General features: G+C 36.1%; 4 protein-coding genes across 7 annotated transcripts in view; 1 reads left to right on the top strand and 3 right to left on the bottom strand.

Moving 5' to 3' along the window:
• Window positions 1-1,735: 1,735 nt before the first annotated feature.
• Window positions 1,736-3,486, bottom strand: LOC149935450 (3 beta-hydroxysteroid dehydrogenase/Delta 5-->4-isomerase type 1-like). Of its 2 annotated transcripts, none has more exons than XM_090154678.1 (3): window positions 3,287-3,486; window positions 2,604-3,157; window positions 1,736-2,538 (listed from the first exon to the last, which is right to left on the bottom strand). In XM_090154678.1, exons 2-3 carry the CDS (start codon window positions 3,130-3,132, stop codon window positions 1,988-1,990), a joined length of 1,080 nt encoding a protein of 359 aa, XP_090010804.1. In that variant the 5' UTR covers window positions 3,133-3,157; window positions 3,287-3,486; the 3' UTR covers window positions 1,736-1,987. The 2 variants fall into 2 exon arrangements, with proteins under 2 accessions (XP_090010804.1, XP_090010803.1); XM_090154677.1 differs by having other exon boundaries at window positions 2,604-3,151; window positions 3,280-3,485.
• A 268-nt stretch (window positions 3,487-3,754) lies between these two features.
• On the bottom strand, window positions 3,755-11,434 carry LOC149935449 (influenza virus NS1A-binding protein-like). The gene is made up of 11 exons (XM_090154676.1): window positions 10,883-11,434; window positions 8,621-8,792; window positions 8,150-8,337; window positions 7,883-8,075; window positions 7,639-7,818; window positions 7,289-7,577; window positions 7,007-7,213; window positions 6,674-6,919; window positions 5,126-5,251; window positions 4,883-5,056; window positions 3,755-4,627 (listed from the first exon to the last, which is right to left on the bottom strand). The coding sequence occupies exons 2-11, from the start codon at window positions 8,771-8,773 to the stop codon at window positions 4,320-4,322; spliced, it is 2,064 nt and encodes a 687-aa protein (XP_090010802.1). The 5' UTR covers window positions 8,774-8,792; window positions 10,883-11,434; the 3' UTR covers window positions 3,755-4,319.
• Window positions 11,435-13,289: 1,855 nt separating this feature from the next.
• Window positions 13,290-15,158, top strand: LOC149935448 (zinc transporter Slc39a7-like). Its single transcript, XM_090154098.1, has 3 exons — window positions 13,290-14,384; window positions 14,453-14,658; window positions 14,723-15,158. The coding sequence occupies exons 1-3, from the start codon at window positions 13,370-13,372 to the stop codon at window positions 14,966-14,968; spliced, it is 1,467 nt and encodes a 488-aa protein (XP_090010224.1). The 5' UTR covers window positions 13,290-13,369; the 3' UTR covers window positions 14,969-15,158.
• Edem2 (ER degradation enhancer, mannosidase alpha-like 2) overlaps window positions 15,127-20,321 on the bottom strand; it is a 70,031-nt gene continuing 64,836 nt past the window's right edge. Inside the window, exons 9-20 of one of the 3 annotated variants that reach the window (XM_090154095.1) lie at window positions 18,824-19,033; window positions 18,665-18,748; window positions 18,472-18,596; window positions 18,234-18,393; window positions 17,839-17,987; window positions 17,644-17,773; window positions 17,500-17,581; window positions 17,320-17,429; window positions 17,137-17,256; window positions 17,028-17,073; window positions 16,779-16,958; window positions 15,127-16,724 (exon numbers count right to left, since the gene is read on the bottom strand). In XM_090154095.1, coding sequence (XP_090010221.1) covers window positions 16,057-16,724; window positions 16,779-16,958; window positions 17,028-17,073; window positions 17,137-17,256; window positions 17,320-17,429; window positions 17,500-17,581; window positions 17,644-17,773; window positions 17,839-17,987; window positions 18,234-18,393; window positions 18,472-18,596; window positions 18,665-18,748; window positions 18,824-19,033 — 2,064 coding nt within the window. In that variant the 3' untranslated portion in view covers window positions 15,127-16,056. The remainder of the gene's footprint in view (window positions 16,725-16,778; window positions 16,959-17,027; window positions 17,074-17,136; window positions 17,257-17,319; window positions 17,430-17,499; window positions 17,582-17,643; window positions 17,774-17,838; window positions 17,988-18,233; window positions 18,394-18,471; window positions 18,597-18,664; window positions 18,749-18,823; window positions 19,034-20,321) is intronic. The other 2 variants (XM_090154097.1, XM_090154096.1) reach the window with 2 other exon arrangements.

Raw genomic sequence — 20,321 nt, 5'->3', positions numbered from 1 at the left:
TCTTTAAGAAATATTTTATTGAGATAGTGACGTCATCAGATATAGCAAATAGTCCACTAGTGAGGTTTATGTCCAGTGTTTCCACTTTGCGACGAAAACTGTCTTGGTGAGCACCAGAAATTTTAAAACCGACGAAAACCATGGAAAACGGCGAAATTTCGGCGAAAATATTTTCCGATATTTTCAGTCAGAAAAACTAAAAAATCATCGTCTCTGTAGTCCCCCTACTGTGCCCATAATGGCAACCCATTCCATTTTTTGGCAAAGATAAACTTTTCCATTTTTTTTATTTAAATAACAAATAGTCGAGCAAATGTTACCTTTTGTAAAAAATAAATATAATGCCTAAATCTAAGATTGGAAATAAAGAGAAGAAACATATGCAGTAACATAATTACTCATAAGTGTGCCTCTGTTTAACATCTCTGTATTAAAAATTTAAATGAGATTTCTCCACGGCCACCAAAGAAAATACGGACTAACGTCTCGTGTTTTAACTTCCTTCCGTCCCCGCCAGAACTAGTTTTGATGACGATAAAACCGTCATTGACTGGGAAGTGAAGTTACGTCAATTATGTCATATCCTTGCAACAAGGTCGCATTGAGAAAACTTTATTTCTGGCACACTTACGAGAAATTATGTTACCTATGGTAACACTAAAGGAAATTAAGGTAAATCTACGGGGGGCGGGGGAATTGTGATGAAAAACGACTAGGACCGGCGAAAACTGGTAAAATTGCCCCTAAAATAGGCGAAAATCTCGACCGCAGAGAGGAAACACTGGCCTTGTCCCTTGTCAAATGCTACAAAATCCTTGGTATTATCAAGAATGTATTTATTTATACTCAGGGAGAATGAATATGTCGAGACTATCGACCGAGGGGCTGATCACTCCGCGTAATCGGTGTACAGAGCCGTACCTTTGACTGTACTAATGGGATTACGCGTAGTCTTTAAAGTCACTGCCTTTGGTAGTGCTAATCTAAGCGTAATCTGGTGTACAGACTTTCTAAGAGTGGTTAGCCCCTCGCTATCGACGGACACGTTGAGGCCCTAACCCCGTCACGCTAAGGGGGGGAGGGGGAGGAAAAAAGGAGGCGGTCTTATTTTTTGCGTCCTCGCAGCATCGTTAATCGCGTCGAAATTTTTTAAGAACCAATGAGATTGCAGTATTATTTGATTTAATTAAAGCGGAGGAGCATAGGGCCCAAACCAAAGAAATAAATTCTTTGCCCCAACGGGTAGAATTGAAGAAACGCTAAAAATAATCTCGAATATCAATTTTCCCCGAGTATAAATAAATACATTCTTGGTATTATATTCTGTTTGTGAAAATCCTTTCGGAAAACATTTGCACGCGAAATCTAGGGAATTCTTATTGAATAATAAGTCTAAGCTTTCTATATTAAGAATCGTTATCTCCGACCTTCATTTTGGGGGTTAAAATAATACAAAGCGTGAACTTTGATTAATAATATAAGGTTTGAAGGGCTCCCTAATGTAAGATAAAAATAATGACAGCATCAGAGAATACAAAGTAAGTAATTAAGGAAAACCAGGAAATAAACTAAGTTCTATGTTTCATACCTGACCTTCAAGAAATGGTGCTTATCAATCAGCGAACTGTAGAAACCTTTCCTTGTAAAACCCAAAAAGGAAATCCTAATTTATTATGCACATAGGAATTTATTGGAAATGCTTATCATATAAAATAAAGATTTTTAAAAATCCAAAAGGTGTTGTAAATTTTTTTATTTTTACTTCAAATGTAGAGAATGCTATGTATATTTTGTATAAAAATTAAAGGTTATGAACCCCTTACCAATAATACCATGAATTTCATAGAATATTTTTCATAAAAAAAATAGAAGTCTTAATATTGTGTTTAGAAAATTTTGTTACAAAAGTTAAAAAATAGATTTCCCTTCCATATTTTAACAAAAATTAGGATAAACGATAGTCGAAGATTTACCAAAGCTTACTCTTTCACACTTTTACATTTGTGTAATATTCTAGGCATCTCTGTTGGGACTCTTCCGCAGTATATAAAGGAGTGTAATTTAAACGGAGAGTCGCTTTGCTGCGATTGAAAAATATGGTGCTGCAGATAAAAGCTACCAAGCCAGGAGGAGGAATTTTCGTGTTGACTTTATATACTGGATGGATCAGTTTTAAGATTAATGTGAAAAGGAGTAAGCCCAAATAAATCAGCCAATAAGGTAGAACATAGTCGCTCAATTTGTCTTTGTGAGCTTCGATGTATGGTCGGACATTTTCGTACAAGTCAATTATAGGTGTATCATCAGTAACGTAAAATTCTTCACCTGAAATGGACTCATCGACAGCCAGTCTTTCCTTCGCTTTAATATGACCCCAAGCAGCATTTCCAACGTACATAATCTGTAGGCGTTCATCGAGACTGTGAATTCTAGTCACTGATCCATTATCTTTAGCTTTTTTCAACATTGCAGTAACAAAATGGTTGTCTTGTTCTCCATAAAATGGAGAGCATCGAAGAGCTAATGCTCTGAGTTTTGCTATAACAAAAATTTAGATGATAGAAACTAGAAAATAAAACTTTTAACTTCTAAAAATAACTTACTTTTTCCATCATGAGTCAGCGTTCCCCCAGAAGCTCCAGTTTTCAGTACAAGTTCTTCAGCTTTCGCTTTCGTTTCTGCGTATGGTCCCAAGGGGAATTTTTTCGGAACAACCGTTGTACTTTCCATTCCATAAAATATATGCTCTCCGCTAAACATGATGTCAATTGTACTAGTGAAAATCAAACGAGGAACATTGTTTTTGAGACAAGCCTCTATGACATTTCTTGTGCCATCTAAATTTATGGAATGTAGCTTCTCGTGGTCAGGAAATACCCTAAAATCAAAGGCAGCAGCAGCGTGGAATACACAATCCACTCCAACAGTGGCATCGATAAGAGCATTTTTATCCCTGACATCTCCAACAATAGTTTTCATTGGCTTCTTCTCTTCGTGTTTCAATTGGTTTTCGTAGGGAACCAGATCAAAAAGTCTAATTTCTTTAACAGTTTCATCTTTCTCTTGAAGTAATTTTACAATGAACTGGCCCAGGCAACCACTTGAACCAGTAACTAACACAACTTCGGTCATTTTTGATAAGCTTTAAAAAGTTTACCTGTAAATTTAAAATAAAGTTTTAAATTTTATTTGAAGTCACGGCATACCAATAATGCGCAAAGTGCACAAGTAAACGATGACGCGTAAAAATTGCTTAGGCTTACTATGAGCATAAAAAAGTTAATACCTTCTAGAATGTTCCTAAAATCTCGAAGACGAAACCAATGAAACTATCAAGTACAAATCACGTCCAAAAAGACCCGACTGAACGTTTTGAGGAAAGACGGGTTTATATGATAATTATAAAAGATACCACGTAACCTTGAGAAATTTAGTAGTGGGGAGAAAAAAAAATCAATGGCTCCTGGCGACGCATCCAAGCTCAAAAATAAACTTAGAAAACAAGGTGAGCAATCCGCAATATAAGCGATACAACGGTGTACACAAATACACCGAAAACTATGATTGGGGTAAGCGCGTTATCAAAATTGGGAAGGCTAAAGGGAGAAGTAATGCAATTGCTCCTTTACACCGAATAATTGAGCCGAAAGCGTGACAAAATTTAGTCCGAGGACAAGCGAGATTATATACCTCTCACGTACTATTGGGGGGAAAGTAAGAAAGTGATACGCAACACATCGGCTTGTTTTTTTTTCCTCATTTTTAATGGTTCACATTTTGCTCTGTACAAAACCAGCCACAATAACAATTTGTACATATTTATAAAAATATGGTCACTAGACGAGATTATTTCGTAAGCTTCAAATTTAACCCTATAATTTTATAAAATGGGTCCCTTAATTTTCCAAAGGAAATAAAAAGCGCAAATTTGGAACTTCATATATAGTTTTAAGCTATGGATGAAACATGTGGAATGCAAAATATACTACAGACATTAACTAGTAAATGTATAAGGTAATACTAATACAGTCAAAAATGTTAGTTCCCATATAAAAACAATATCTCCATCGTCCGAATAAAGAATGAAATATTCTAAATACATTTTCACTGAAAAAATGGTGGTTTTCTACATATTTTGCTGGAATAAAAATTAAGAAAACAAAATTTGAACTTTCGGTGATTACTGTTACTAATTAGTTACTCACTAAATAAATCAAGTAACCTCCACTCCCCTATTTTGCTTTCTCAAATATTTCTTAAATTAATTTTTTATCTGAGGTGCCAGTGTAGATAATGATATAAGAATTTACGGTTAAGTATTACGAAGTCAACAAAGACTCTTTGGAATCTCCTTCTCCCACTCCCTTGTCAATGAAATTTGGATTCCTCATAACAGACGTGTTCCATGTATTTGTATTAATATCCAAATATTCGACGGAATTAAGGAATGTTTTGCCATTGAAGCCCCCTACAGCGAAAAGCCTATTTCCAACGACAGTGACTCCGACGTTAGCTCGGCAATTAGTCAATGAAGGTCCTGTTCTCCAGGCATTGGTTGCAGGATCGTAGATCTCAGTTGTGCATAACGAATGCACTCCATCATGGCCTCCAACAACGTATAACTGATCTAAAATTAATAATATAAAATTAGTAAATATAAATTAGTAGAGATAAGAAATATCAGTTTTATTGTTTTTATCCATAACCGAAAAATTATCTAAAAAAAAACTTTTTATGCATATTAAATAGTTTTATAACCGCAAACAATGTCCATAAATAACCAGTTAACCATAATTTTTATGAATAATCGACATTTTGGCAGTTAATTTATCAGTTCCGCCGAGCTCTATAAATTAGTCTAAAAACCTTTGGAGGTACTCACTATTGAAAAATGCGACTCCACAACCGCGCCTGGGCATATTCATGGGTGTAATCATAGACCAAGTATCAGTTGCTGTATCGTATTTTTCAACAGAGTTGAGACAGGTCCACGTATCACAACCGCCAACGGCATACACAGCTCCTAGAAATGCTGCTGCTCCAGCTTGATAACGACCTATTATATTAATGAATAAATATATTTGTGGAAAAAAACAAGTAGGATTTGCATTGGGGATATCTCAACCTGTTGTTAATGGAGCTATTGAAGTCCAAGTCGAAACTTCTGGGTCAAAGACATCGCATCTAGTGATTCCCCGTTGACCATTCCATCCTCCGACAACGTAAATTTTCCCATCAAGCTGGCAAACGCCTAATAGAAAAAAATTTAAAAAAGAAACGTATTTAAACATGTACTTCTTCCCTCAAAAATTAAACAAACCAGAAAAAAATCCACCTAAAATGCAAAAATTATCTGCAGAAAACAAAGACTCAATACATTTTCAGCTACATGTACCAATACTTTTAAGCATTTAAGGTCGAATAGCTTTGTGCAACATACAAAGCACCAAAACTGGGGTATAGGATCATATATCGATTTTGAATTAAAATGTTTTCTTTGGTTATTAACTTTGTCTAAGTCTCGCTTATGGTTGATTTTTTAAAGATGTCTGCAAGTTGGCCACTAACAAGTTTTGTCAATCTATTATACCATAATTTTGTTAAAAGCAATTTTGGGAATATAACCGAAAAGAAAGTGAAAAAAGGAGGAAGTGGGAAGAAAGGATTCCAAGAAACGGAAGAATCGTGATGGGATCTCCACTGCGACGTCTCTCGTTGAGCAGCCTCTACTTTCTTTCAATGAAAATTTTCGTTGACTTTTTAAAGTGCAGGTATAGATATTAAGAGAGGGGAGTTGCTGAAATTCATCTTCCAATTTTTCTACACACCTGACAGTCGATGTGTGTGCGATGATGCTAATGTACCTCGAGACTTCGAAGACCTGAAATTGCAGTAAAAAGAACTAATCACATTTTCCAACTAGAAATGCTTCTATACAAAAAAACGCCTGTTGAATTAAAAACCTTTGTTAAGAAATCCTGGAAAAAAATTATAACTATTAATACAAGTCAAAATTCAAAGCCCAGATAAGCTTACATGCATATAACTGTTAACTTGATAAGGAGACTCGCAAAAGATTTCAAGCTCAAATTAATATTTAACACACAAACTACTTTTGAATAGAGATTGAAATCCCTTACTAGTCCTCTCTAAAAAAGGGTTCTTTTTTATAGGCATATTTTACCAAAAATCTATTGATTAAATACTCGTAACTACATCCAGATATTATCTTTCCAATGGAAAAACTGGCAAATTTATGAACTGAGAAACACAAACGCTCTGAAATGGTATAGAATGGAAAGAGGCTAAAAATAGTAGTTTTAAGAAAAAATAAAAACCCATAATAGATTGCCCGCTCAAGCTTATGATCAAGCAAGTAAAAAGTATTCAAGTTGTGTATTTCCTTAAAATACTTACTCGTATAAGACTTCTTTTATGTCACTTAAGTCACTTATCTTTAAATATGGTACACAAACATTAAAAAGCCTCTGATAATTTAAAACTATTCCTTAACGGAAAATAAACAACACAACGCAAAGCACGCAAATAGAAAGACTGACTAACTTATTGAACATTCAAAACTATTCTCATTCAATGTTTGAGCTACTCTTCGAAGCAAAAAATGGTACATGTAAGACACTATTTAAAACACAAAACTGGACACAAGACTCACCGGCATTGGAACGAACACTAGGTAGATTTGGAAGCTGTATCCATTTATTTGAATCTGGATCCAAATATTCCGCAGAGTTCAGTTCTTTAGATCCATCACAGCCTCCAATAGCGTACACTTTTCCGCTGAGAACAGCGATATCAAAACGACCTCTGGGTACCTTCATGGGTTTCATCGTGGTCCACTTATTGGAAATTTCATCGTAAACTTCAACAGTTTTCAAACATTCTCCTCTGTCATACCCTCCTGTTTTAACCAAGATTTAACAAGTTTAATTTTAATAAATAAATCAAATTACCAAAACCACTTGACTTAATGTAAGTTACCACTTACCACAAACTAACAATTTGCCATTCAAATCTCCTGTTCCAACTGCGCAACGAGGAGAGCTCATGGGTGGAATTAAGCTATATATATCATTTTTATCAACAGATCCATTTTGAGATTCACCAGGGCTTGTACTGGGTGTGTTGAGACGTTGAACGATGGATAAGACAACCATGTTACCATCCATAATGGACAGTCCAAGAACGCTAAATTCTGTTTCATAAATTTCAAAAAAGATTTAAAGAGTCTTATGGTAAAGATCTTTGTTTCATCAAGCAATCAATTTACCTCCAGCAAAAGTAGTAGCGATAATTTTCCAAATCTTCTTCTCAGTGACTTCAACAAGCTGGGTAGCGGCTAATTCTTCAACTTCTTCTTGAGTGAACAAGAAGTTCCTGGGTTTGGATGGTGTTCCCAGAGCTGAAGTACTTGCGCTTTTTCCCAAATTCATATTACTGGAAAGCCTTCTGGAAAGTTTCTTGTAATCTTGAATTAATTCAGAATCCTGGCAAGCTCCATTTTCAATATCGTTGCAATCATGAAGAGAATCATCTTTGTTCAGGTAGAGCATGTGCACCTTAAGTTAAAAAAAAAATGTAAGCAAATGCAACAGGCAAAATTTTAGGCATGTTCAATACCTTTTCTGTTATAAATCCAATTTGAAAATTTTCATGGGTAGATTGTTTAACCCAATCCAATACCATTTCGCACAAATGACTACTGTTCGTGGCTTTTATTTCTTCACTGGTATTTTGAAGAAGCTCAACTTGTATCTGGGGCAATGCTAACAACTCTTTACTATTAACCACTTTTGCAATCTAATGAAGTTAATATAAAAATATTAGAATTCTTTAGGCATATAATATTTTATAAATAGCGTACATTTTGCTTAATAAATTTGTCAACTTTCTTCAGCATCCCTCTATCCAGATCTGAGACTGATCTGATGCCGATACAATTTTCAGGGCTCAAATTAGCTATTAAATGTTGTCCACAATGATGATAAGCAGCTTCCATCTTAAGTTTCTGAGCAGTCATGTATACAGTTTTCAGTTTTTCAGGAGGCACTTCTAGCCTGAGTGCGGATCATAATTATGTTTACAAAAAGACTTTCAGTGGACAATTTGTTCCCAAAGCAATTATACATACCTAGATGTGTATGCGTAATTTATAAGACACTTAAATGAAACAAGGTCAAATGTTCCATTAAGCTTAATTTGGGTCACATGGGTACTTGGTTGCGACTCTTTCGCAAAAAGATCCAACAAATATGGGCTCGCACTTGCCAGAACCACCTTATGAGCGTGAAGTTCATGAACATCTTGAGCTAAGCCCACCTATTAGTAAATATTCACAAATGAGTTACAAAAGTCGCAAAAATTAAAGTTAGGTAATTGTACCAATATGCTAAATATCCAAAAAGGATAAATTTCTATAGTCACATCAATTTTAATTAATGATAATATCATGTATATAACTATACATTATCATTAATGATAAATTTAAATTAAATTTATACACTACATTTTCGGAATTATTTATTATTATAAATTCTTATTAATACTAGCAATATTACTATCAAGGCAGTCTTAAGTACGCAAATAAAAAAATATATAATACTTGTAGTATCACATCGCAAAATTGTTTGCTTTTCCTCAGTTTATTCAAGTTCTCCAACGTTTTCATCAAATAATCGTTATCTTCAAAAATTAACATTTTCTTATTCTTCTCCACCTCTGAAGTTTGTACTTCTCCTTCCATAGTTACAGACATGGTGATAAAATCTAGGTATCTGGAGGCAATAACACAACACAATTTAGGTCTAGTTTATTGAGAGTCATCTGATAAAATTTCAAGTTTCGTAAATTATTAAGGGCATTGCGTAAGCTAGATTATAGCAATCTCTACACAGACATTTAGTTTATACGAGATAAGAAAAATCGAATAATAACTGGTGGTATTTATGACGTTGTAAAGATAAAATATTTATTAAAAAAAAAAGATTATAAATCTATAATGCTATTTCAAAGTGAAATATGAAAGTTAATACTAGTTTTATAAGGAGCAATTGAATAATATTTCAAATACAGATATTTTCTGGGGCAAAGAGTTTGCTGTTCATACAGGATGAGGGAAATATTGGGGCAAGGTGAGATAGTGTTACCCCCCAAAACTTTACTTTAGTATGACGACACTTGAATGCAATTCTTCGATTTTGGAAAGAATTATTTGCATTATTTCTGCTGAAAATATCAGTATATAGTTGTTTTTAAGTATTGAACTAATTTTTAAGAAACATTCAGGATGATTTTCCATCTTTAGTACCAGGTTTGGGGTCAAGGACCAAAGTCAGGGATTTGAGGCTTACAAATAAGGATCCTTGTATGAACAACAAAAGCAAGGGTACTAAAGAAAAATCTATAATTTAATCATGCAAAAAATATTATGATATTAATATGCAAATTTAAACTTATTTTTTTTTTTGCATATTTATCATACATTTCAAAATAAATATTGGGTCTTTATAACAATACCTAAATTCCATAGTTAGCTCCTTTTTTGAAAATATTACTTAGAACTGGTTGAAAATTGCAAATAACCTATGAAAGTCTATATCTTTGTGACTTTGTCATCGGTTTGAATGTAGAACTACAAATTCTCTGCGCTCTACATTCACAAAAACATTTGCGCAAAATTGATAGAAGGTCGTAGATACAAGTACTTGCAAATGGAAAATATGTTATTTAAAGCCAGTTTAAACTAGTAACAAAAATATTTCAAATTGTGCAAGACCTACACTAAAGTTCAATGGATATTCCCTACATAGTATGAAATAAGGTTAAAGTGGTTTTTTGTAAGTTCAATATGCTGATAATGGTTATAAAAAAGGGGAGACTTCGTTAAATTCACAATATAATTAGTTAAAATAAATGTTATACAATGATTTAGTCTGACCGGTTTTGAGATGCCTAACATCTCATCTGGCCTCTGATGATGAGATGTTAGGCATCTCGAAACCAGTCAGACTAAATCAATTTTATATATATCATTGATTTTAACTAATTAAATATGCAAATTTAACAAAGTCTCATATTTTTTTAAATATTATGAGATATAAAATAGAATATGCCAAAAACACAATTACAAATAAAACAATATAGAATTAGTCTTAAATTAAATGAAAAACTTTGGGGACCATGGAATCAAAAAGCCACAAATCATTTCAAACATATTTTGTTACTAAATTTGATTAAATAGTAATAGAAAAATGTGTTAAAAAATGACATCATCCAGTTGCAAGGATATATTCCACAATGCTAACAGAATTAAGTTCCTAAGTTATATCCTTAAATTAAAAATATAAATATTTCCAGCAATTGTAATTTTATGGAATTCCTACTTTAAATTTTATATAAGGCGTGAGAATACACCATAAGTTAGGGCTAAATTATCAGCTTGCTAGACCTAAACATGTAATGGTTGTGTTGCTCATATAAATGTTTTTTTTAGATCAGTGAAGAGCAATTGACTGATTTTAAAACAACGTTTCTGCTCTCAACAATACCCTTACATCAGGAGTTATAGCAGGTTTTTTTACCAGCTTTTATATACTAACACGGCAGCATTGCAAAATTAATTTTAAGATCCACCAATTCTATTCTACCCTTAGTTGTCTCAACTAATAGCCTTAGTTTTCTAAACCAGAGGTATTAAGCTTAAGGCAAAAATAAATATTAGAAAGTTGAAAGTTCTAAAGAATAGAATCCTAACCACCGTAATTAGCTTATCAATATGCTTTAAATAGCATAGTCATTACAGTGGCAATGACTTATTAAAGCGCCCCAAACAAACGTATTGTATTATTCAAATGAAAGGTCTTACATTATCTCACGTTCCTCAAGTTCTTTGCTTCTTTAATTTCTTCCGTATGGCAGTATGGCAATCAATGATTATTAATGAATTTGCGAAGAAAACGTTTCAGACTTTAAACTGATCTTTCACTATGATAGCAGTTCTTGATAAGAAACTTTACAACTGGGCCTAGCACCACTGTCATAAGTGACGGAATTTGCGATATACTTGAAAAAACTCATCTGAATCTTGCTTTGATAAACTGAGAACGTTTTCGGTGTGATTAGGCTTAGATATACTCTAGTCACTCGGTAGAAGTCCAAGGTCCGTAGAGAAAATTACACCGGTAGAAGTCTAGATAGGAGAATCCCGGGCCTCGTTGCGATTCACTAGTATTACCCTTAGAACTTACGATATTCAAAATTTTAGATATACTTCAAATTTGTGCCACTTAATTTCTCCGCTTCACACATATATAATTATTCCTAATGAGGTCGCCGATTTCTATTAAACTTCTGTCAACGCACCTTTCGAAAAACTGCAACAGTGAAACAAGAGGATCAAAGACCTACGATCGACTGACCTCGTGCGCCGCCGCGGGAAAAAGTGACTGATCATTTACACCCCATATTTTTTTTTAAAACTCGTTATGAGCGATTGTGACGGGTGGGACAATTCAGTCCGCTCGTCCATCTGATTAATCAGGTGTGAGATGTGTGTTACGGCCACGCCAACAGGGGGATACTTGGGGATAGGGACGGGACACCCGTGGCGGAAGTATGACAACAACCCGTTGGGGGATTAGTGGTCGTCCTCACACGGCCATCCAAAAACTCTGTCTCCCATTTACACCCCATTTCGGCTGAAGATGCCATCTATTTCAAATTTGCCAGTTTCAATAACATTACCGCCATCTGTTGGTTTCAAATAATTGGCACGGAATATGACAGCACATTCTTAAAATTAGTCTCGCCAAGGATAATATAGAACTCCATACCCATGGAGGAATAGACCCATAACAAAAGAGGGGCCGCAGACGAGGCTTAAGTGAGACCTTTGGACGGAACATCCTGTTTGTGACGTTTTGAACCACGTGACCGCCATTGAAATATACAGGCGGAAGTAAGGAAACGGATGCTCCGTCCAAATGCTGAGTTGCCAGGTAAATATGTTAATTTTCGGCCCCCCAACTTTCAACATGGGTCTATAGTAGAGGAGGGGAAAGGAAAGAATTCGCTAAATCCGACAGCGTAGTGCCAGTTCGAGGCGGGGAAAGTCGAGGTAGACTTTTTAAAGAATTCAAACCCTAACCCGTAGATCGCACCATGATCGCGCTGCCTTTGTTGGAATGTATGAATAGATAAAAGTCTACCTCGACATACCCCCCCATTTCTACATCCCCCTTTACGCGATTTCTGAAGAGGAATGTCAGTGCTTAGCCCAATCAGAACTATCAATACCACTCCAGGGCTATTCCTCTATGCCGTACCCTAGATTCAAATTCTGAGAGCTTGTCTGATTGACGTTTTGTAACGAAGCGTTTACCCACTTCTGGAACGTAACCTCCGAAACATCAGCCTCCATCGGTCGTTGCCATTCTATTGTATTTACTTCCCTCTGTATTCCACTATGATATTAACTTAAGTAATTTCTTTCATTCGATGTATTGTATTTTTTGTAATAATTTCATTGTAAATGCTGCGCTCCTTTAATTATTATCCTCCTTGGCGGAACCACTCTACGGCCTCTCATTGGCTGAAGGTTCAAAACGAACTGGCGACAAGCTCGGCCGTAGGCGGCAGCATTCTAGTTACCTATGAGATTTCTATGGCGCGAACAGCCCGTCATCAAAGTGGTTCTTGGTCTTAAGGTAAAGGTAAAATCCCAAGGTATTGTTTTTGTAAAAAAAAAGAGAAGAAATAGTTATATTTTTTTGTAGTTTTTGACTGTGCTACCCCCTTTGATGATGCCGCCCCGTTTCAAAGGGGTGTACGTTTGTACCAAGGATATATAATCCTTGTTTTTACAAGCCAAAAATAAAACCTTAAACCTTAATAAAGTTGGTTACCATGGTAACAATAGAGCAATTTGTTTCGGAGTTCCAGCAGGAAGTGAGTAAACGCTATTGACTACGCGCCAGCATGGCAGTTATTTCGAATCTAGGGTACTAGGTTTATATTATCTTTGGTATCCCGCAAAAGTCCCATCTTGGTCCATAAAATAAATGGGCGTGTCAAACTTATGGATGTTGGCTGTACTTGTGCATGGGCCAAATAATGACTTGTGGTATTTGAAAATACTTTTACATTATTCATTTAGGAAGAAGGCCGCCTTCTTGAAACTGGCGAATTTCTAAAGGCAAAAATCCAAAAATATACGCTCTCCTTGCCATCTATATTTGAAAAAGAGAAAAAAAATTGCAACAACACGTTGCCAGAGCGACGAGATTATCACGTCACTTTCCAGTTCCTCTCCGTTATTGGACGCATTTGTCTTGACGTTGCAGCGACGTAGAAAATGGATGCCAACGTGCTTTTTCCGTTTTCGCGTTTAGTTACCGGAAAGATAAAAATGAAAGTATTCGTAGCTTTTTTTGTGACAATTTCTCTTTTAATTTTGAGCGTGAGCTGTCACGGTCATAGTCACGATGAAGATATTCTAGATGACGCACCATCTTTCAAGTATTCAAGACAAGCAAATACTAGGGTTAAACATCAGCATCCAGATAACGGGCATTCTCATGACCATCACGGACATTCTCATGACCATCACGGACATTCTCATGACCATCACGGACATTCTCATGACCATCATGGACATTCTCATGACAATCATGAACATTCTCATGACCATCATGGGCACACTCATGATCACAATGGACATCAAGTGCATGATCATGGTCATACGCACACTCAACAACAAAATTTCAACCCGCCAAAAACAAACAACCAAGAACCCAAAAAACCATCTCCTATGTCAAGAGCTTCCCTTTGGTTAGAAGCTATAGGATCTACAGTTTTAATTAGCGCAGCCCCCTTTCTCATTTTATTTTTCGTGCCTTTAAACAACAGAGAAGAGCAAGAACCGCTGTTAAAAGTATTATTAAGCTTTGCATCAGGTGGCCTCCTCGGGGATGCTTTCCTCCATTTAATTCCACACGCTTTAGTACCGCACTCTCACCATGGTGGTGAAGAACACAGCCATTCCCATTCACATTCTCACAATCATTCTGATGGAGAAGGAGGTCATGATCTTAGCGTTGGGTTATGGGTTCTGACTGGAATTGTCGTATTTTTAATAGTTGAAAAATTTGTAAGAATAGTCAAAGGAGGGCATGGACATAGCCATTCCCATAAACCCGCAAAACCTGATATCAGTGATAGCCATTCCCATAAAACCGTTAAACCTGATATCAGTGACAAACTAGTTGAAAAGAAGGAGAAAAAAAGTGATGAAGAGGATGAAATTGAAAGGGAAGACATTCCAAAAGATAAGAAGCCAGAAGACAAAAAAGTTGTCAACAAAGAACCAGGTTACTAACTGAACCTTTTTCTTTTGTCCCATTCCCGAGATACTTAAAAATATATTAATTTTTTATAGGATTTGAGGATATAAAAGTAGCTGGTTATTTAAATTTGGCTGCAGATTTTACCCATAATTTCACTGATGGACTTGCCATCGGTGCCTCCTTCCTAGCAGGAAGAAGCATTGGTATAGTTACTACTATTACTATTTTATTACACGAAGTTCCTCATGAAATAGGAGACTTTGCCATATTAGTGCAATCTGGCTGCACCAAAAAAAAGGTGCTTTTCCCAAAATTTGGTTGAATAATTTGGATTAGCAACTAAAAAAGGTGTTATGTTCCAGGCTATGATGCTGCAGTTACTAACAGCGGTTGGCGCTCTCTCAGGAACTGTAGTTAGCCTTCTAGCAGAAGGAAATACTTCAAATTCTTGGGTTCTACCATTTACAGCAGGGGGCTTTATTTATATCGCAACTGTTTCCGTTATTCCTGAACTTTTAGAAAATACCAATTTTTGGCAATCCTTAAAAGAAGTGATAGCGTTGCTAGTTGGAATTTTATTGATGGTTGGTATTGTATTTTTTGAATAACTTGTATTTAGAAACGAAGCAAAAGTCTGTTATTAAAGTGTTAATGTTTCCATCTAAACAATTAGGAAGGATCAAAAATTTTTTTCAATTTCCTTTAAACATAATAACACTTAAAATGTTTTGGTTGAAATGAATTTGTTTGGGCTAATGCACTTCCTCTCACAGTTGTTTATTAAAAAATTTATTTACACAGGATTTTCTTTTATTTATATTAAAAGGCAAAAGAGGTTTGTTACCCCGTAATTATTTTACCCTATTCAAAACAAACCTAAAAATGTTTAGACTTCACATAAATCTATTTTAATTTGGAAATTTTCATACTAAAGAACTAGTTAAACTTACCTTGTGGTTAAAGGGTGGGAGAGGATAAAGTTTGAATTATAAAAGTACTAACTTTACCTCTAGTGTTTAGTTAGGTAAACTCTTAAATCATTATCTAAGTTGAAAAACATCGTAACTGTAACTTTCATTTCTTCATTCCATTAAAAATTAAAAAAAAGTGTAGGAAACTACTTTTTTATTATAACAGATTTGAAAACCAAATTGAAATTTCCCAAAGTTACGATGTTTTAAAACTCTGGTAGAAATCTAGAATCTTCAAGGCTTAATAGTAGAAATAGTCCTTACTAAAATTGACAAGTTTCTGTAAGGAAGTAATCATACCAAAACAAATATTTTAGGTAAAATATTATTGAGAAAACAATTTCACCTAAAGAAAAAATTACTATTAATGTAATGGCAGGTTAAAGTTCTTAACGCATTTTGATGTTATATAAATAGGAAGAATGAATTTCATTTTGTTAAAAAGGCAGTTGCGCAATTTATATAAATTAAAATTGGGATAAATCACTTCACTGCAAACCCTCCCACTGTTGTCTGAAAGGAATGGTTCAACTTTTGTACATTTACCATCAATAATTCAAGAAAAATTTTGATTTTTCTTTCAGTAAATTTAACATTATTCTAATTTTAGTGTCCAAAAGATTCCGTTTCCTTATATGACTGGCTTAGTCCTTTAGTTAGTATATATATTAGGTTATTTAATTTTTTTACCGTTTGTTAGGTAACATTTCCCTAAAAGCAATTCATCATAAATTCCCACCTACACAACTGTTTCTAGAATGAGCGGAGCACCATTTTTCGCTACTAATAAAGTCCCGGAAGGCAGCTCGATTGACGAGAGGATTAAGACACGAACCTGTCCTCGAATCGAGCATTATTTGAAGGGAACGAATAGCACCACTGGTGTCTGATTGAAGTTTGGAAGATGCCGAAAAAGGCATACCTTTGTTTTGATATTTGACAAGTTCACTTAGTTTCGCCATCAGTACTTGGAAATCTTGGTCTAGTTCCAACAATTGCTCTTTGCCTAAAATTTTCTCCATCACGCGATGAAGTTTACCTTTCATCAAAGACTTTGATGGCAGGGATTTAGGCTCTTGGGTCGCGGCACTATCACTGATAACTTCGTCTTCTTGTAGCTCTTGAGTTAAGCTCAAGAGTTGGTCCAAATCAAATTTTATTTTTTTTATATTTTTAAGACGATTAATCAATTGAAAAACTCTCTTTTCTGACTCAGATTCAACAGCTACATCTCTTCCTAGATGCCCTTTCTCCTTCTCTGTAAAATGAGAGTTCTTCTCAATTTGATTTCCTTTTGATTGGGCCTCAAAATCTAGGTTAGAAATATTTTCGGCTTCAACTCCTTCGATCTCGTGAATGTGAGCTTCTCCTCTCTCCGATTTTTTATCTTCTACTAAAATAAATTAATTAATTTCAAAACTAAAATATTATTATGATGATAAAATACCTGACAAGGAATTACTCTCGGCTAAGCCAATAATCAGGTTTGGAAACTCTTTAAAAGCATTCAAAAGAATGGAGCCTTCAATGGTGAATAGGAATACAACTGGTATGGTTATATCGTCTTTGCCATCGCCTGACATGGCAAACATTGAAGAATGTTGACAACTCGAACCAGGGTTGTTGTCTAAGGAAAGTCAACTTTAAGTTTTTTTTAAACATACCAAAAGGCTTATAAAAGTTTTTTAATACATACCCATAACGATTCCAGCCACCCCACCAGCTTTTTGTATTCTTCTGGCCTATAATTTTTATTATTTAGGAAACTGGCTATTGACTGTTACAAGTTCAAGAGTTAAATGTACCTTTTCAACAAACATACAGTCTCCTCTTTCTACTATAACCATTTTTCCATTCATTTCGGCAGCATTCATCAACTCGCTACAAGCTCTTAATGGCTTAGACACTATTACTGGAGCCTCAATCTATTGAACAATACAAAATAACTAAGTCTATTCACTTAAGAATTTAAATAAGTACTAAATTACAGCTGGTTTTCCTTTAAGTTCCATTCCAAACTGGGCAGGACCAGCATTCAAAACCATTTTGGTATTTGTTGTAGGCAGTGTGAAATAAACAGCCTGTAGTCGTTGATCTACTAAGCATGAAATTAAGAGACATTTTGAGAATTTATATAGAAAAAAATGGAGCAAAAATTATTAACAAACCTTGTTGAGCCTGCGTTTTAGACAATTCAATCATTTCTTGCATAAATAATACCCCTTCTTCGGCATCCTCAGTCGTTTCAGCCTAAAGTATAGTTATTTATGATTACATTCGGTACAAAGTCATATAACGGTGTGAATTCTTACATGCGCAGTGTTGTGAACTAGCTGAATTCGGCCATCAGCGAGCATAACAACGTTAATTCCCATTTTCTGTATCAATTTCAAATGCTCTTGATTGCTAGCTTGAAATTCAGTAGCGTGAATTCTGCGACTTCTAAATTGACAATTTAATGTATATTAATAAAAATAACAGTACGTAATAAAAATTAAACAACATACTGTGTTCTGGATGTAGGACAAACTCCTTCAACTAAGTTTTTAAGAGGTTGCCTGACTGATTGAGCAAAATTTGGTCCCTCAGGAAAGAGGAAATGATTGTTGGGGCAACTATGAGCAAAATCCTCATCGTACAATGTGTCAAAGGGTGACTGGAAATGGAAAATTGACAATTAATATTATTATTATATTTCCTACAGTCGCACTTTATGTAACACATGGTTTTTCCTAGTGTTTGCACAGGACCCACAATCCTGACCCCTTCAAAGGGGTATAAATTTGAAAAAAATACAGCAAATTGTTTTTTCCTAATTTAATTTTACAGAGTACCAACACTAGTGTCCTTTACAGTAAATATGATTGTATCAAAAAGTGCCACTTTAAGAAGCTTTACCTACATTATTATTTGTTAAATTTGTTAAACGAGCCAGACTCAGAGGCAAGAGATGAGCCTCAGTTGTGAAAACAAAGTCATCAACATCAAATACTAGGTCATCTTTATCCGCAAATAGTAGATATAAGTATTTAAACGTTTCTGCTAATACGAAAGAATCCATTCTAATAAAAAATGATTATGTTTCAGTATATTTGCATAGGTTAATCCCAAAATATTTAATTGAGTTTAAAGAATCTAACCTATCTTCGTGGCTGCCAGTCCTCACATCCTTAACTGCGGCAAAACCACAAGGAACACGGGCGTATTGTTGGAAACTTTCCATAACTTTGACTCCAACTTCCAGGTAATATGGATCACTTGTGGCCTAATTTAAATTAATTTATATTGAATATTAATATGAAATTTAAATAAAAAGGTGAAAAAGTGACTCACTTTATATAAAAAGTAAGTGCTCTCCAAAAATTCTGGTCTGAGAGGATGTTGGCCCCAGTGTACTTGGAAATCAGTTGTAAAAGCCTAAACGATAATACAACAAAATTGAATTAAGGAAAATTACTAGCTTTAAAACTTGTAGAAAAATTTAATAATTACTTCAGGCAAGAAGTTATGTCTTTTCATAACTTGATAGAGCATCTCGTGAGTTTCAATTGCGGGTTTGATGTCACCTTTCAAAACTTGCAGTCCTGGCCAAAAAGCCAAGAGCGAATCCATAAAGTTCTTTGAGTTCGTATGCGGCCTATGCATGTGAACATCCACTAACAGAGGCCCTTGACTTATGTATTTCATCACAGCGTTATAGTGCTTTAATAAATAAAATTTATTATTTTTTTATTTTGAATAAATGTTAGTATTGTAAGTTAGTGCTTAAAAATAACAACAATGTTTAAAAGTGCGCAAGAAATAGTTAATTTGAAAAATTAAAATATTAGAACCAGACTAGTTCCGGACACATCATCAGTCTGACATCAGTTCTAATATTTTAATTTTTAAATATTGAAACAGTGTATTTGGGATTGAAGTCTTTATTGGTTCTTAACAATACATGAGTTGTAAAAGACCCGCGTACGGCGCGGTCGGAGATCGTAGCGACGGGTCACGGCGGTTGAAGACTCTTGGGTGGGCGGCGGAGTTGATAGCTGGACCGGCGGCCGATGCGGTTCCTGGACTGGCGGCGTTGGTGGACGGGGAAGCGGCGAAGTGTTCCCTCCTACTGGCGGCGGTAGCTCTGGTCGGGGCTGGTAACGTCTGGGTCGGTCGTAGTGGTCGGTCGAGTCCCACTCTGCTTCTGTCCGTGATGGGCTGGCGACAGGGGCTTTTATACCCCACTCCCCGGAAGCGAGCGGGGGGAGTCCGAGTGGGGGGAGATAGTCGGCGCCGGGACTTTCAGGCCGGTTCGCTGTGTTTTCCCCGGGGCCCGGCCGATCGTCCCCGGGATTCCCCCTCTGGGCTGCTGGCGTTTCCCAGGTGTCCGTTACATGGGTCCCTCCGTCGGAAGAGGCCGTCCCGGTCTGAAGAAATTGGACATCCCTCTGGTGTGCGGGTTTCAGGCGGGAAACGTGAACGACTTCCTTCCTGGGACGTCCTCTGCCGGAAATGGTAGCGAGCTCGTAGGTAACTGCTCCAGTCTGACGAAGAACTTCGTAGGGGCCATGGAATTGGTGAAGCAGTTTCTCAGCTCTGCCGCGTCGGCGGGTGGGTCGATGAAGATAGACGAGGTCGCCGGTGGTAAAAGAGCAGTCCCGGTGGGTCTCGTTGTAGAGTCTGGTCTGGCGTTGTTGAGCCTGGGTGATATGTAACTTGGCATTCTCCCGGCGAGTGGTGACGTTTTCGGAGTTGACCTGGGCCGGCGTGATAGTGGGTAGCGTGCGGTCCATGGGGCGAAGTGCGATGCGACCGTATACCAGCTCGAATGGCGGTGTTCGTGTTGACTCTTGACAGGCGGTGTTGTAAGCGAATGCGGCGGCGTGAATTGCCTCGTCCCAGTTCTCGTGGTTGTCGTCAACGAATTTTGAAAGCATATCAGCCAACGTCTTGTTTAGTCGTTCCGTTAGTCCATTGGTCTGCGGATGGTAAGCTGAGGTTCGCACGT

Source organism: Leiobunum rupestre, chromosome 7 (assembly GCF_980474605.1).
Source record: "Leiobunum rupestre chromosome 7, qqLeiRupe1.1.hap1, whole genome shotgun sequence".
Classification (NCBI taxonomy): domain Eukaryota; kingdom Metazoa; phylum Arthropoda; class Arachnida; order Opiliones; family Sclerosomatidae; genus Leiobunum; species Leiobunum rupestre.
This window is presented reverse-complemented; position numbering and strand designations above follow the sequence as displayed.